Source organism: Balaenoptera acutorostrata, chromosome 13 (assembly GCF_949987535.1).
Source record: "Balaenoptera acutorostrata chromosome 13, mBalAcu1.1, whole genome shotgun sequence".
In the NCBI taxonomy this organism is placed as follows: domain Eukaryota; kingdom Metazoa; phylum Chordata; class Mammalia; order Artiodactyla; family Balaenopteridae; genus Balaenoptera; species Balaenoptera acutorostrata.
The window spans coordinates 13,993,277-14,010,612 of NC_080076.1; the positions used below are offsets into that span (position 1 = coordinate 13,993,277).

At 35.0% G+C, this 17,336-nt stretch overlaps 1 protein-coding gene across 4 annotated transcripts in view; it reads right to left on the bottom strand.

The window, feature by feature from the left end:
• Positions 1-687: 687 nt before the first annotated feature.
• Positions 688-17,336, bottom strand: part of RELCH (RAB11 binding and LisH domain, coiled-coil and HEAT repeat containing) — a 122,841-nt gene continuing 106,192 nt past the window's right edge. For all 4 annotated transcript variants that reach the window (XM_057526484.1, XM_057526483.1, XM_057526482.1 and 1 more), the window contains 3 exons: positions 15,607-15,695; positions 10,968-11,038; positions 688-2,382 (listed from right to left, as the gene is read on the bottom strand). In XM_057526484.1, coding sequence (XP_057382467.1) covers positions 2,262-2,382; positions 10,968-11,038; positions 15,607-15,695 — 281 coding nt within the window. In that variant the 3' untranslated portion in view covers positions 688-2,261. The remainder of the gene's footprint in view (positions 2,383-10,967; positions 11,039-15,606; positions 15,696-17,336) is intronic.

Sequence of the window (17,336 nt, forward strand, 5' to 3'; positions counted from 1 at the left end):
TTGTTAACTATGGCACTTCTGGATTTCTGAAAAATTTTAGTCTCTGCCTTGCTTTGGAGCATAATTTCAAATTAACTTTTCATTACTTTGCAAACTTAACTTTTATTTGTATCATTTTTACCTCTGTTTAAAAAGAGTGAGGATGGGAGTTTTACAGCTTGTTTTGGAAGAACACATGCAGTTTCAGTGATTAATGACTGTCTTGTGTTTAAAGAATCCATATTTTACCATAAAAATCAACTTGAAAATAAATGGGAAGTCTTACTGACATTAAGATATTTAACAGCATAATAAGGGGGACTCACTTGAGATATATTGTGTATCTTGCTAGCTGGTGCCTTTCCAAAAAAACCATTAGCATTTAGATAAATGGAGTCAAATTAATAAAAATTATCACATTAAAAATACATTATATTTATTCACCAGGTAATAAACATACTAATTCTACTACAGTTCAAAGCAAATAAGAATTTAAACAGTTTTTCTTTAAATCACCTCAGAAATGTATTAATTTTATACAACATAATCTTTTTTTAGTAAAAGTAAACTAAAATAGGTACTTTATGTAGCTTATATTCCTAAAATAAAATATATTTTAATGAATATACACTTTCTTATTTCATTTTGCTTGGATATAGGATATAGTGTTTCAAAATGAAAATAAACACACATAGCAAAAACCAAAACAAGTATGCAAAAACATTTTATTTATAATAGATCAACATTTTTGACATGAAAGGTAGCCACTTTCAATTTCTCAGGAATGCCTAGAATCCAACAGTTTCCATAAAGACTAATTAGTTAACAATTATTTCACTGTAGGTAAAAGAAATAATTTCAGAATAAACTTTTTAAATGGCTTTGCCTATGGCAACTTATTTTATAAGCTTTAATATGTGGTAAGCTAGCTTTCCCAGGAAGTGAATATAATCCACCTATGTTCCAAGTGTATTAAACCAGTTTATACAACAAACATGACAATCACCCATTTGTATCAGCTGTGCTCAAGAGAATTCTCTTTACCAAAATATGCATTTTTCAAAAAGGCCTCACATTAACCCCTTAAACCAACCACCTCCCTTCTATGTCCAGGACCACTCTTTTCTACTTCAAGTTGCGTTACTTTAAAGACAACTGTCAAATTCCAGTGGAACGGTACACTGACTTAAGACTCTATGTAATATATATCAAACACAAGAATAGTCACTGACTTCAAGGGACAAGGTGATGACTAACCAGTCATAATTTAGCCAATGTCATTTTTAGTTTAGAGGGAAAAAAGCAGCCCCCAAATGTCCTGAACTTTTCTGTACTTCTCTGTAACACACAGAATGAAAAGATAATCTCTGAAATTAAAATCATTAGAAAACATCTTAAATAAAATATTTTATGTAAATAGGTGTTAAATATTAGATTCAAACCATATTTTTTCTGTATTTCGGTTTGGGAAAAAATGTCACAATTATTAGTTCTTCTTACTTAAATTTAGTTTTGAGAATTTAAATCTACTACACACCAGTATGTAAAATTCACCTTGGTTAACCACTCCCCATGCTTCTGTGCTGGGTTTCCTCAGGTAAGTCCATTATACGCATGTAAGTGATGGGGAGGTTTAAATAGCACTTAAAGAATATTCATGAGAGTGCTGAAATATTGAAAGTTTCATTATTATCTACTTACTGTAGGATTTGCAATTCAAATTCATTGCAGTATTATAAACACTGTGTGAATGGAATGCACACCATTCCTACAGACACACAAACTGAAGTCCAAAAGGCACAGAGTAATGCTGGTGGCTCTTTCTAGTCAGTTAAGAAACAATAAAAAGTCTGCATTATTCTTCATAATTTAAATACTTAAGTAATCTCCACTTTTATTACTTTATAACAATGACTTCAAATTTACATTATTTTAAGTACCACTGTAATAGCTTAGTGTATCATACAGATATTTGCTAATATCCCATCCAAAAATTAAAAAAAAACCTCTTCTATATATATATAAAATTATTCTGAAAGACAAGAACATAGAGGAGGGGCTTGGTACAGACTATCAACTCAATTTTTTATCACCACAGTTGTAACTCCAAAATTAACAGATATACAGCAATAATCAAAAGCAGTGCAAATATCTTTGGAGGTTAAGATAAAATTATAATGCAAGAACATAAAAACGAAATAAAAAAAGGCAAGTACTTCAAGTACAAGGAACCAGTCTGCTTGAGGTCCATTTAGTGTTTACTGGGGGCTTCCTTCCTGCTTTTACTTCTTTCTCTGAAACACATTGGCCAACATGGCACCTGATGTTGTCAACTGGCCCATTTTGTTCAAAAACTTGGTCTTTGTATCTTCACTCACTAAGCTTGCAGCAATTGACATTGAGCTAGGAAAGAAATTTTGAAATTTGTGTAAAGCAATTAAAAAACTAAAATATCTATTTTTTCATTTCTTTAGTAGTATAACATTAATAAATACATTCTGAACTGGTATCACAAAAGGGAAACAAGTATTTATGGAGTAGAGTTTTTTGGTACCATAATAGGTTAGCAGTTTTCATGTTCATTGTTTTTTTAAAGGAAGCAGTGTGGTATAGTGATTAGGAGCAAGTGTGGAATGAGACTGAATCTCGGTTCTGTCATTTACCAGCTGTGTGACTTTGGGCAAGTTATTTAATCTCTGTTTCCTCATCTATAAAATGGAGATAATTCTAGTACCTACCTTACAGGGCTATTTAGGATTATACAAGTGTAAAGTGCTTATGAGCAGTGCCAGGCACGTAATAGCATGCTCTAAGTGTTAGTTATTCTTATTATCAGCATTACTTCATTTAATTCTTACAGCAACCCTGGAAGATAGATATTATCCCTATTTTCACAGATGAGTAAATGAAATCACAGTGAGGTCTTTAACAATCCTATGACATATTACTTTTTTTGGGGGGCGGGGTTGGGGAGAAGAAACATGTCCTCAATTGCCAACTGCACTAGTTTTGATGGACAGTGTCAAATCTTTTCCTTTCTTTTTGACCAACCTTCTGTGTAGGAAGTAAGCACAATCTAAATGACTACTAAAGACAGCTGGTTTATCATATTACTGAACAGAGTATTGATAAAGGACAATTTTTCAGTGATCCAACAATTGTGCTATAATGGATTAAGGAATCCAGCTTATTGGCCTTGTGGCTTTGGCCAAGATGCTTTAAATCACTCTGATTCAGTTTCCTCCTCTGTAAAATTTTGCAACTGTTATTGCAAAATATCTTGAGGACTAAGTAAGAGAATATGTTTGAACCTGTCAAAGACGATGAGTGGTGAGCAAGGTACAGGAGCTCAACAGACGTCTGTTAAATCTATACATGAAGTATGTGCTGCTACCAAAGACTTCTGGTTCTATGTGGTCTTTAAAGGTGTGTGCTGAGTCACTCAGTTAAATACCTGACCACGATGCCCATCCTGAAAGTCTCTTCTTCCCACTGCTCTCCTGCCAGTACATCAACCTGGTCTGTCCCTACGTGCTCTGAAAACCCCTCTCTTGCTGCTTTTCCTCTGCCAGTACAGCAACCTGGTCTGTCCCTACATGCTCTGAATACCCCTCTCTTGCTGCTTTTCCTCTTCCCACAAAGTAATCCTCCATAAGGCTCAGCATTTTGCTCTAGTACTTCAATTACAAAACTTACTCATTCTATAAGTTTTAAGTAACATCTCCATAGGATGACTCAAAAATATTTATTGAATCACAACATTTTTCCTGAGGGCCAGTCCCACATTACCACTGTTTGCTAGATAAAGCCAATGGCTCAAGTTTTTTTTCATACCCTAACTTTAGAAATAACTCCCCACTTTTATTTCTGAGTACAAGTCTTTCGCGTCCTTAGGCAGCTTTATTCCTAGGTATGTTATGCTTTTTGTTGCGATGGTAAATGGGATCGTTTCCTTAATTTCTCTTTCTGATTTTTCATTGTTGGTGTATAGGAATGCCAGAGATTTCTGTGCATTAATTTTGTATCCTGCAACTTTACCAAATTCATTGATTAGTTCTAGTAGTTTTCTGGTGGCATCTTTAGGATTTTCTATGCATAGTATCATGTCATCTGCAAACAGTGACAGTTTTACTTCTTTTCCAATCTGTATTCCTTTTATTTCTTTTTCTTCTCTGATTGCCGTAGCTAGGACTTCCAAAACTATGTTGAATAATAGTGGTGAGAGTGGACATCCTTGTCTTGTTCCTGATCTTAGTGGAAATGCTTTCAGTTTTTCACCGTTGAGTATGAGGCTTGCTGTGGGTTTGTCATATATGACCCTTATTATGTTGAGGTAGGTTCCCTCTATGCACATTTTCTGGAGAGTTTTTATCACTCACTTTTATTTCTTTACTTGCCAGTGGTTCTATCCTTTTCCTCTCTTCCCAACAGTGAATATAATGGCTCTCCATTTCAAACTATCATCAAATCTTGTGACTTTATTCTACAACATCTTCTTTATTGTTTACTTTTATTTCTAATGCCAATACTTTACAACTGAATTATTCCAAAAGTTTTGGATCTGGTCTCCTTGTATTAGTCAGATTCACCTGTTAAATAATCACTTCTTTATATCACACCCCTTCTCAAAATCCTCAGTGGCCACTTACCACCTACAAGATAAAATATGCATGGCATTCAAGAAACATAGCAATCTAATTCTTGTGTGTGTGTGTGTGTGTGTGTGTGTGTGTGTGTGTGTGTGTTTAACCAACCATCACTACTTAACTTCTAGACCCCCTTGAGTCAGGTCTGCCTAGTCTAATTGTTCAAACCATTCTCAACTTAAATATTTCTTCTTTTATCTCGTGTCTAGCCATCTTTCAATTCCCAGCTCAAGCCCCATCTTTTCCATGATGCCTTTCCTTAACACTCTAGGTTTATAATACTGTTTTTTTCTGTAAGGAACAGTGTTAAGTAAAAGATAAGTATGATTTTAGTTTGTATCTACAAAAACAGGATACATGGCTCAGATAATACTTGAGATACCATCAAGTCTTTTTCTTTTTTTTTAATATTTATTTATTTGGTTGCACTGGGTCTTAGTTGCGGCAGGTGGGCCTCCTTAGTTGCGGGTCGCCAGCTCTTTAGCTGTGGCATGCAAACTCTTAGTTGTGGCATGAGTGTGGGATCCAGTTCCCTGGCCAGGAATCGAACCCGGGCCCCCTGCATTGGGAGCATGCTTCCCTGGGAGCGTGCGCCACCAGGGAAGTCCCCCATCAAGTGTTAATGATATTCTAAGAGGAGTGCAACAATGATGCTAAGGAGTCTGGAAACCATAAGAGGTAAAAGCGAAAACAATGAAGAATGTTTGGTTTGCAGAAGAGAAGATTTAGGAGACTTAAGATACCTCTCTCTGTTACTCGTGAAAAATGAGATATATAATATATATCTGCACGGCTGTATATATCTATAGAGCTCTACTGATGCACATCACAATTACCTGGGGGAACTTTTTGAAATGTGGACACCTAGACCTAACCCCAGTGATTCTGATTTTTTCCATCTGGGGTAGAGGACCCAGGTATGTATTTTACAAAGCTTTCTAGTAAAAAACCATTGCATTATGGCTTTTTTTTTTTTTTTTCTGAAGAAAGAGTTTACATTTTTATCAGTTAGACAAAAGGGTCTGACTCTGACCCCTCCGCCAAATGATGAAAACCTGGTACAGAGAGTAGATGTTATAGGAAGGGAGACTTTAACTCAGGGTGAGAAAGGAATATTTTAAAAACAGAGTTGTTAAAAATGAAATGGGCTGCCTTGTAAAGTAATGTCTTCTTACTGCAGGCTTTCAAGGGATTCTAAGATCTTTCCTTTGCAACTCATAGCCAACCAGCTGCCATTTCTTGTTGATTCTGAATCTATAGAATCTCTTACTTCTGGCCTATCTTTAAAATTATTTATGTCCTAGAATAGTTCTCTCTCTCTCCACATCGCTATATCTTGCAAATCAAAGATCACTACTCCTTCTCTTTGAAACCCCTATTTGATTTTTTGACACCACTCTGATTTGCCTCCTATTTCTCAGTTAAGCTTCTCTTATATGCTGCACTTTTTAAAAAAATTTATTTATTTTATTTATTTATTTTTGGCTGCATTGGGTCTTCATTGCTGCGTGTGGGCTTTCTCTAGTTGTGGCAAGCAGGAGCTACTCTTCGTTGCGGTGCACGGGCTTCTCCTTGCAGTGGCTTCTGTTGTCATGGAGCATGGGCTCATGGGCTCTAGGTGTGCGGGCTTCAGTAGTTGTGGCTCTTGGGATCTAGAGCACAGGCTCAGTAGTTGTGGCGCACGGGCTTAGTTGCTCCCGGCATGCGGGATCTTCCCGGACCAGGGCTCGAACCCGAGTCCCCTGTATTGGCAGGCAGATTCTTAACCACTGCACCACCAGGGAAGTTCCTTAAATGCTGCATTTTAAATGTTGGTCTAATTCCAGGTCTGAGCTCCATTTCCAAGTGATATCATCCATCCACCTCTAGTCCTTATCTAAGCCTTTAATTACCACCTATATCCTAATTGTTCCTAAATCTCAATAACTGCTTGTAGTGTTTTTCTTCCTGTACCTCAAATGTTAAATATTCCTCTTCCGAACAGTTCCATTTGGTTGTACCATGCCATCATTCAATCTGGGAATCCTTATTAGATTCTAGTTCTCTCTTACTCTAATCTGTGGCCAAGTTAAACTGAGTTCACATTTGAATATATCTTGAGTCCATCTTATTCTCATACTCACTGTTACATATAGGCAGTAAAACATGGTGGTTAAGACCATGGTCTCAAGAACCACAATGCCTGGGTTTGAATTCTGGTTCCTCCGCTTAGTAGCTAGGTGGCCTTTGAGCAAGTTACCTAACCTCTGTGTCATCTGTAAAATGGGAATAGTAATAGTATCTACTTCATAGGGTTATTATGATAAATTATTAGCAAACATATGAAAAATGCTGAGAATGGTGTCTGGTTTATAAGTGTATCTTATTATTACCTGCCCATCCATGCCCACACCTGCCTTCATCATGGGTTACTACAGTAGCTTTCTGTTCCATCTGCTTCTCTGTTGCTTGTATTCACTAGAGCATGGCTTCCAAAGCAGCGGTTCTCAAAGTGTGGCTCCTGGACCCATAGTATTAACATCACCTGGGAATTTGTTGCAATTCAAATTCTCAGGCTCCATTCCAGATCTTCTGAATCAAAAACTCTGGAGATGGCACCCAAAAATTTCCAGGTGATTCTGACGGACCCTAAGGCCTGAGAAGCAAAGTTACTAAGGGTTGGTAAACTAAGGGTCACAGGCCAAATCCATTCTGCTGCCTGTTTTTGTAAATAAAGTTTTATTGGAATGCAGCCAAAGCCATATATTTCCATGTTGTCAATGGCTGCTTACTGCTACAATAGCAGAGTTCAACTGTGTACTTGTAACAGAGACCGTATGAATCGCAAAGCTTAAAATATGTACTGTCTTTACAGAGAAAGTTTGTTGACTCCTGGCCACAGGATAAGTCCAAACCTCTCATGTGGCATACAAAGTTCTTTATTAACGGTGCCCGTCTACCTTTATAGACTTATCTCTATTGTTCTCCCGTACATACTCTGTGCTCTAGCTTTAATTACAGTTCCCAAATATGCTTTTCTGAAACTTTTGTCCTTTTGCACAGTGCTGATATTTCTGCATGTAATCCCTTTTCTCTTTTCTTTTGCCTCCGGTTGGAGGGTGGATCAGTTCATTACTTTGGAAACTGGTACACAAAGAGAAAGAATTGAACATTTATCTTGTCTTTACTATATAAACGGTATGACTTGGTAAAAATAGTACATATGGGGGACAGTTTTCTTTCTGAAGAATTCTAGCTCACAAATGAAGAAGGATTGATAGAGTAATACATTTTGTAATTGCTAATGGATTAACGGATCTAGCATTCATCATTAATAGATGTTAACATCACCAAAAAAAGAGAGAATCAGACATTACCTGCCTCACGATGAAAACACACCTCCTCCTATGTAGAAGTCTTGGCAAATAAAAAACATGCCCCAAACCTGATTACATCTCTAGATCTAGATCCAACTAGTAAATTTATGGGAAATACAGAGGAACATTTTGAAACACACGAGGGAAATGCAATTAGCAAGATTTGGACTGTGGGAACCTCTATAGGACAAATGACTCAGTTCCCTCAACAAGTAAATTGTATGGAGAAAAAAAGAGATACAAGGGGAACCTCTGAATTGAAAGAGATTCAAGAAACATATTAACCACTTATAATATATGGAATGTTGGATCCTGACTCAAAGAAACAAACTGTAAGGAAAAAACAAACAACAAATCAATAATGACATTTATGAAACAATTAGAAATTTGAACAAAGGCCAGATAATAAATGATATTAAGGTGTTGTTATGGTGTGATGATATTGTGTTTATGTTTAAAAAAATAGCACTTATCTTTTAGAGATGCATATCAGAATATGGGAGGGGAAAAGAGTTGGGTATAGATGAAATAAAATTGACTATGAATTGATAATTGTTGAAGCTGAGTGATGAGTACATGGGAAATCATTATATCATGTTTATTTTTGTGTTATTTTGAAATTCTCTACAGTAAGAGTTAAAAAAAATAAATGATAATATAGAGGATTTGAATAACATTTACAATAGCCAGGACATGGAAGCAACCTAAGTGTCCATCAATAGACGAATGGATAAAGAAGATGTGGTACATATATACAATGGAGTATTACTCAGCCATAAAAAGGAACGAAACTGGGTCATTTGTAGAGACGTGGATGGATCTAGAGACTGTCCTACAGAGTGAAGTAAGTCAGAAAGAGAAAAACAAATACCGTATATTAACTCATATATGTGGAATCTAGAAAAATTGTACAGATGAACTGGTTTGCAGGGCAGAAATTGAGACACAGATGTAGAGAACAAACGTATGGACACCAAGGGGGGAAAGCAGAGGCACGTGTGGGTGGTGGTGTGATGAATTGGGAGATTGGGATTGACATGTATACACTGATGCGTATAAAATGGATGACTAATAAGGACCTGCAGTATAAAAAAATAAATTAAAAATGAGTTACAATAATAAATGATAATATAGAGGATTTGAATAACATGGGAAAATATGATTATGAAAGTGAATTTTTTTTTTTTCTTAAAAAGGAAGGTCATATAACCTTAGCAATCTTAGGAAGTTACAAAGAGATTTCTTTCTTGTAAAATTCCTGCATGATAATTCATGAAATTTCATTTAGAATGTATCTCACATATAGTTTTTCTCAATTTTGGTCCAAAACCTTTTACATTTTAAACTAATACGGCACCAAATAATTTTAATATTTAATGTACAACAAATGAACAGAATTATTTGCTTTAATGTTAACTTTATGGATTTTGTGTTCAGAATAGAAACCTATCAAAGTATGTCTATTGTTGTATAACTTTCCATGGCTAAAATGATAGAAGAGCTCCCACCATTCTAGGAGGCTAAAGCAAGAGTTTTGACTCATAGTAAAAGGCAAAAGACTCGTGTGTGTGTGTGTGTGTGTGTGTGTGTGTGTGTGTGTGTGTGTCTTGCGATTGTGGGTGTGGAGGAGTGTGCTTCTGTGTACCTAGCCTGACAAGATGAAACACTTATTCCTGGTAGTCAGTGTTATAAAGGAAACACCGTTGAGCTTTTCATGCCTAACAGAGTCCATTTAAGATCAACTGTTCAAGGTTACTTCAGAAAGAGAGTACACACAGACTATTTGTAAATTACTTCCTGTCCTGAAATGCCCAACTTTATTCTTTCACATCTATGTTCATATTTTAATTTCACTGAATCTTTGAATTCTAATTAGTTTGGTTAGAAGCATGGGACTAGAACATTCACAAGTTGACAATCCTTTACGCAGTGAATCAAGTTAAATCTTACAACTCCTCTCATAAATTTCTACAAACTATGTTCACCAGTGAGTCCCAAATCCAGCTACCTATCAGAATCTCTTTGGAAGCTTGTATTTATTTTATTTTTATATTTTACTGAAGTATAGTTGATGTACGATCTTATATGTTACAGGTTTATAATATAATGATTCATAATTTTTAAAGGTTATACTCCATTTATAGTTATTATAAAATATTGGCTATATTCCCTGTGTTGTACAATATATCCTTGTAGTTTATTTTATACATAATACTTTGTACCTCTTAATCCTCTACTCCTATATTGCCCCTCCGTCCTTCCCTCTCCCTACTGGTAACCACTAGTTTGTTCTCTATGTCTATGAGTCTATTTCTTTTTTGTTATATTCACTAGTTTGTTGTATTTTTTAGATTCTTCATATAAGTGATATCATACAGCATTTGTCTTTCTCTGACTTATTTTGTTTAGCATAATACCCTCCAAGTCCATCCATGTTGTTGTATATGGCAAAATTTCATTCTTTTTTATGGCTGAGTAGTATTCTACTGTATGTATGTATGTATATGTGTGTGTGTGTGTGTGTGTATGTGCGTATATATATATATATATATATATATATATATATACGCACACACACACACACACACACACACACACACACACACACCCCACATCTTCTTTATTCATTCATCTGCTGATGGACACTTAGGTTGCTTCCATACCTTGGCAATTATAAATAATGCTGCTATGAACATAGGGGTGCATATATCTTTTCAAATTAGTGTTTTTGTTGGAAGCTTTTAAATATACAGATCCCTAGGCTGACTCAGAATGTTGAGGTCACAGAGAATGAGATAGAGATCTGAATTTTATATTTCCCAGATGGTTTATGGATTAGCATTAGAGAACTCCTGATTTAAAGGATTTTTCTTGTCTTCTAAATTAATGACTACAAAATAACACAATATAAAACACTATACCCACCTAAAGAAAATTTATATAGAGAAATTTAACTAAAGCCTTAAAAAAAGAATTAATGTCTTACCCTTGAGGCTCTTGGACCGTCTTGTTCTCTACTTTTTGTTCACATTCTTTTATCATGGAAGTTAAAATAACCTGATTTAAAAAAAAATGACTTTAGAGAAATACTGTTAACATAGTAAAATGCTATGGTTTAAAGTTTTTAATTGAATTTTTAATATTCCCATAAGCTAATATGTTAACCAAAAACTGAAAATTTGGGCAGTTACTTTGTTAAAGGAATTCACATTGGATTGCTAGACTAGGTACCGAAATAGCTTTAAAAGATCTCATTCGTATAACTTAATAATTCACTTTGATTTTCACTAACCTTCCTTCTGAGTCTGATTCCATTCTCCCTTAGCTTTCCCCACTATCTAATGTTAAAAGTAAAATTTATATACATCTATACATTTAACGAATACACATACCATGGTCAGACATATTTTCCCAGTAAAAGCTGTTCTGTCCCTTGTCCCTTGCTTTTTCCAGGTTGTAACAAGCAAGATGCTCTATTTTAAAGTCTAGGGCAGGGACCAGATATAGGTCTGTGGTCACTAAAACCGGGGAGACAATGGGTGTCTCAGAGTTGCTATCACTCTTGCGGGGAGACTGAGTAATGGAAAGGGTGGAGGGATGGAAGCTGCTGCCCCAAATGCTGGCGCCCACACCGGAAACCAAATGGCCCTCCTGAATTTTCTTGGCCCATATTTGTGCATGGAGGTCACTAGACAACAAACTTATTGTCACCCTCTATGTGCTAGGCATGTTTTTAGACACAGAGGATGCAGCAAATAGACAACATTCCCTCCCTGTGGAGAGCTTATGTTCCTTTGTTATAGACAACAAACACAAAAAATAAGTAAATCATATAGTATATTACAAAGTGATAAGGGCTTTGGAAAGAACACTGAGTGAGATAAGGGGTATAGAAGGCCAAAGTGAAGAATATTACAATTTACATGGAGGTGTTCTAAGCAGGTTTCATGGAGAGGATGATATTTAAGCAAGAACCTGAGGGACATGAGGAGTAAGTGTGTGAGGCCCGGGTTAGAGGCTGAGCAAAGACTCCAGGAGGGAGTATGTCTATTGTATTCTAAGCCTGGAAGCCAGAGTGGTGGGTGCAGAGTGAGCAAGGCAGAAGGTAGAAGGTGAGGCCCGGGAGGTAAGGAGGAAGGAGCTGGGTCCTCTAGTGCCTTGCAGATTATGGTAAAGACTTTTGATTTTTTAATGTTTTCCTGCTCTCTCATCTGACAGATTACAGATTTCGTTTGTTTGGCTATTTTCTTTTTCATCAGTGTTTTTTTGGGAGAGTTTTTGTACTTTCTCTTCCGCTCCCTGCATTGTCTGTTCCCTCCAGTATCCTTTTTCTTGTGTGTATGTTTTCACCTCTGTCTTTGATGTCAGAGGCTTTTCTCAAATGGTTGGTGATCTTGGGATATCCACTAAAGACTGAGGTACTAAAACGTTGATTAGGATCTCTTCATGCATGAGTAAATTCACTTTAAGGTGACTCTGGCACAAACTTTCTGCCAATCTTTTTTTCCCTGCAAATATAATTCTGGCTGCCATCCCACTCCTGGAGCCAAGAAGTAGAAAGGTAATGAGCTTTCTAATGACTAACTAACTATACCTTCGACTTAATTTCCCTCCTTTCATTATAGCACCTTATTCCTGCTCTCAGCTAGGCCTGATATCTCAAGTCTAGAAAGGAAAGCTCCAGTCTTCCACCAAGGTTCAAAAGGGAATCTGGGAGTCTGATCCTTTCAAAAACTTTTAACCACTCCCCCTATTTTCAGTCCCACTCTACAATAATGGAAGGTAGTGAAAATAAGCCTTCTTATTTGTTCTATTCTACAAGTGGCCTTCATTTTCGATGCAAAAATCCTGAACAGAATACTAGCAAACTGAATCTACCTTCATATAAAAGGAATTATATACCATAACCAAGTGGGATTTATTGCAGTAGTGCAAAGGTTGCTTTAACATATAAAAATCCATTAATATAAAACATTGTAAGAGAATAAAAAACCACAACCATGTAATCATCTCAACTGACGCAGAAAAAACATTTGACAATATTCAACACCCCTTCATGATAAAAATACTCAAGCAACTAGCAAAAAAAGCAAACTTCCTCAGGCTGATAAAGGGAATCTATAAAATATACAAAGCAAAAATTGATAAAACTAAAAGGAGAAAGATGCAACTCTCAATCATAATTTTAACATGTCTTTCAACAGCTGATAGAACAAGCAGATTACAAAAAGTTAATACAAATATAAGAGAACTGACTCATAAAATTAACTGCCTTTACCTTACGAAACAAAATCCATGGATCAATAAAAATATAATGGAAATGAGAATCTAATTTGAACTAAATGATAACAAAGCTACAATGCAGTAAAAGGGATGTGGCTAAAGGAACGCTTAGAGCCTTAAATTTATGTATCCGAAAAGAAGAAAAGTTAACAAGTAAATAATCTAAGCCTCCTCCTTAAGGAGTTAGAAAAACAGAAAAAAAATCAAATCTAAAGAAAGCAGAAGGAAATAAAGATGAAAATAGAAATCAATGAAACTAACATAGAGAAAAGTCAACACAGCCAAAAGTTCAATATTTGAAAAGGTTAATAGAATTGATAAACCCCTATCAAAACTATTTTAAAAACAAAGCAAGAAACAAATTGATATCGGAAGTAAAAGAGGGATAGCAATATAATAGATCCTACAGTAAGGAAAAGGGAAAAAAATAAAAGTATTACACAAGAATCTATTATTTACAGGTGACTTTTCTACACTTGAAACTTATAAAAAATCCAGTGACATTTTATTATTAGAATTAATAAAGTTTCTCAGGTTGGCCAGACATAAGTTCAACATACAAAAGTTATATTATTTCTATACATCAGCAAGAAAGGGTTAAAAAACATATAATCCTAAAAAAGGTAGCATTATAACATTATAGATATAAAGTGGCAGTTTTTTTCAAACAAAGTTATAAAACTTTATTAAAAGACATTAAAGGAGATCTAAATAAACATAAGATATAGTATGTTCTGGATAGGAAGACTCAAAATCATGAAGTTGATGTCTCTCCCAATTAATTTATAAAATCAACTCAATTTCAATCAGAATCTCAACGAGATCTTTCTTGGAGTCTCATAAGATAATGCTAAAATTTACATAAAAACGCTAGGGGTCATGAACAGTTCTAAAAAAGGACAGGGTGTTGGACTTGCCCTATTAGATTTTAGGACTTTTTAACAAGGCAACTGTAATGAAGACAGGGTATCAATGTTACAATAATTGAGAAAGAGACCAGTGGAAAAGAATGTTCCCTAATAACAGACACATGCATACAAGGAAACATCATCTATGACAGAGGTGGCACTGTCAATCAGTATAGACATGATGCACTGTTCAATAAGCAATAATGGGACAACTGGTTATCCATATAGAAAAAAATGTAACTTAAGCACTACCTCACATCATACGTAAAAACTAATTTTAGATGGATTAAGAATTCTATTGTGAAAATACAACTTTAAACGTTTTAAGAAGAAAGTATAGGAGATCATGTCATGGAAATGATCAATCAATCTATTAAAAAATTAAAAGTCAGTGTTCAAATGGGCCAAAAATGTGAAAAAACATCAAAAATTGGAAAAAGATATTCATAAGACACAAAACTGACCGAATACTGATATTCCAATTATATAACAAACTTCAAGGAAATAACAGGAAAAAAGACAACCCAAAGTGGGAAAAATGGGCAAAAAACCTAAAAACGCTTTGATGTTAGTGAACATACAAAGAATTCTCAAGTTTGACAATAATCACGGAAATGCAAATGAAAACCATAGTGATATACCACTTTATATCTACTGTATTTAAAAAGTCTAAGAATACCAAGTGTTGACAAAGATATGGATGAAAAGGCTACATACTCCTGCATGCGCCTATCAGGTCTGAAAAGTGTCCTTTCGGTGCAGCACTTTGATCAGTAGTGATCGTAGAGACAGAAGTTTTGTTGAATTACTGTGATGGTAATGAATACGACGTACCAACAGACAGTGTGAAAGTTGAGAGAGGGGGTGTAAACTGCTGGGAGGGATGAAGGGAAGATTTTGTTTTTGTTTTGATTTGTTTAGGAGGGAAGAGTCAAACACGATAATAGGTTAAAGAAGAGCTGCTAGAAAAACAGGTTGAAGATATAGAATAGGAAATAAATGACAAACAGGGTTTTGGAGAATACTGGAAGACAAATAGAATGAAAAGAGTTATGAGGAAATGGAGAGAGAAAAATAGAAACTTTGCTTCTAAGAAAGTTAATGGTCAGAGATAATACTGCACAGCATTTTACAGATAAAAAGCATTTCACATACATTCTCTTACTAAATTCTAATTATATTCAGTGAAGGACAGAACGTTATTCCTACTTTACAGAATTAAACAGAAGCTCAAAGATGTTAAAGGAGTGGCTTAAGATCTCATAGCTAGTAAATAAATCCATAAAATGATGCTGAACTAAACTTTAAAAAATTAGGCACAGCATATCATAATCACACCGCATATGGAGAGGAATGAAAGTCTATATAGGAGATATTAAAACACATGAACGTGGCACTGATAATCACAGTGGCTTAATCATGATAGTAGCTTACCTCATGCTCTGGAGAAAGATGTTCCATGTCAATTCGTAAACATCTGAGACCAGGTAAGAAGTGATTAACCATTAAATCCTCTGAAATGACTTGAGATGAGGTAGTTAAGGACATTAAAAAAAAACCAAACTGGTATGTCCAACAGAACAACAGAAGAATATAGAAGAAGCAGATCTCTTAAATGCTGCCTATGGCATGCTGATCACTTAGAGCAAACAGGCTTCCATCAAGCATGATCTGTATTTGTTGAGTTAGTTACTTGTCAAGAGGCAACTGTGTTTATTCCCACAAATCTCTTTATGTCAGTGGCATTGATTATTGTAACAGCACATAATTTAATTACATGGTATGTAAACATATGAAATAATAAGGGTGAAAATTAAATCATGAAATTTAATTGGATGTTTAAATGAGTATGAAAAGTAAAAAAATTAATGTTTCCATGACAACTAAGTTGAAAGTTTCAGAAAAAATTGATAAAGGCCAGTTGCTTAAAACACTGCTGCTTGGATACATATAGCTGATTCACTTTGTTAAACAGCAGAAACTAACACAACATTGTAAAGCAGTTATACTCCAATAAAGATGTTAAAAAAAAATTGCTGCTTAATTATGTATATAAGACAACTGTAAATATATACATATTTAAATATAAAGAAAAATATAAAAATCTAGAAAAATTCAGTACCCAGTATCAGAAATGTCTCTGGATTCTCTTTAAAGAAACCTAAGCTAAAATTCATAGACAATTATATTACGAATGTGGTCCACCTAAGAAAGTTGATGTTTAATTCTAATCAGCAGACTCACAAAAGAAATGCCTCAGTCCTACATCAAAAGATTGGTAAAAGAAATTACATTTATGTGTTTAAGTTAAAAGAAGTTATCTTAGGTATATACCATTTTCCTGATTTCTTACTTTAACCATTCTGTTAAACTGACCCACACTGGTCCTCATTGAATTGGGCAAGAGAGCTTTTGCTGCAATAAGTTTAGTACTACTTATATTTCCTAGTCGTATGAGTTTTAGTTGATTATATGACATTGAAAGGAGTCAGGAAAGCAGATGCATTTCTCAAACAATTCACCTTGTTTATCCACATCGCTTCTGACACATTCTCACCTATTATAGTTGTGAGCCATCTAAAAATATTTCTTATTTAATATTATACCATATTAAAGTGAAAAATGCCAGTAAATGAGTTCCTTTATAAAGATGAGTTAGTCTTTCTGAAAAAAATAATAAATTATATTAAGTAAAAAAAATCCATATAACTACTGCCTTAAAAATATAGTTATAAATAAACACTAGTTGTAAATAAAGCTCCTATAATTGAGTGACTTATAAATAGGCAGTTATAAAAATATAGACATCATTTGGTTGAACCAAATCCCTATAGATATACAAAGTTCTACAACCTAATGGCTATGCAGTTTTATTTTCTGGGTATAGGAAAAGTATCACCTAGATATATCTGTGAGTGAACTTTGGATTAGAGAAAGGTCTCTGATCTAGAGAAATCTGGGCATGGATTGAGAAACTGAAAATGGCCTTACTTGGAGGTAAGAGGGAAGACACTTTCCTTCTCCTCTCTCTCTACCCACTGTTTGGTCCTTTTCTCCCATGGAACCCCACAATCTTTCTTAAGGGATGTAAACTTAGAGATCATTTAGTCCTATCTGATGTTAGGAATCACCTCTACCTCATCTGTGAATGGTGGTCATAAAGC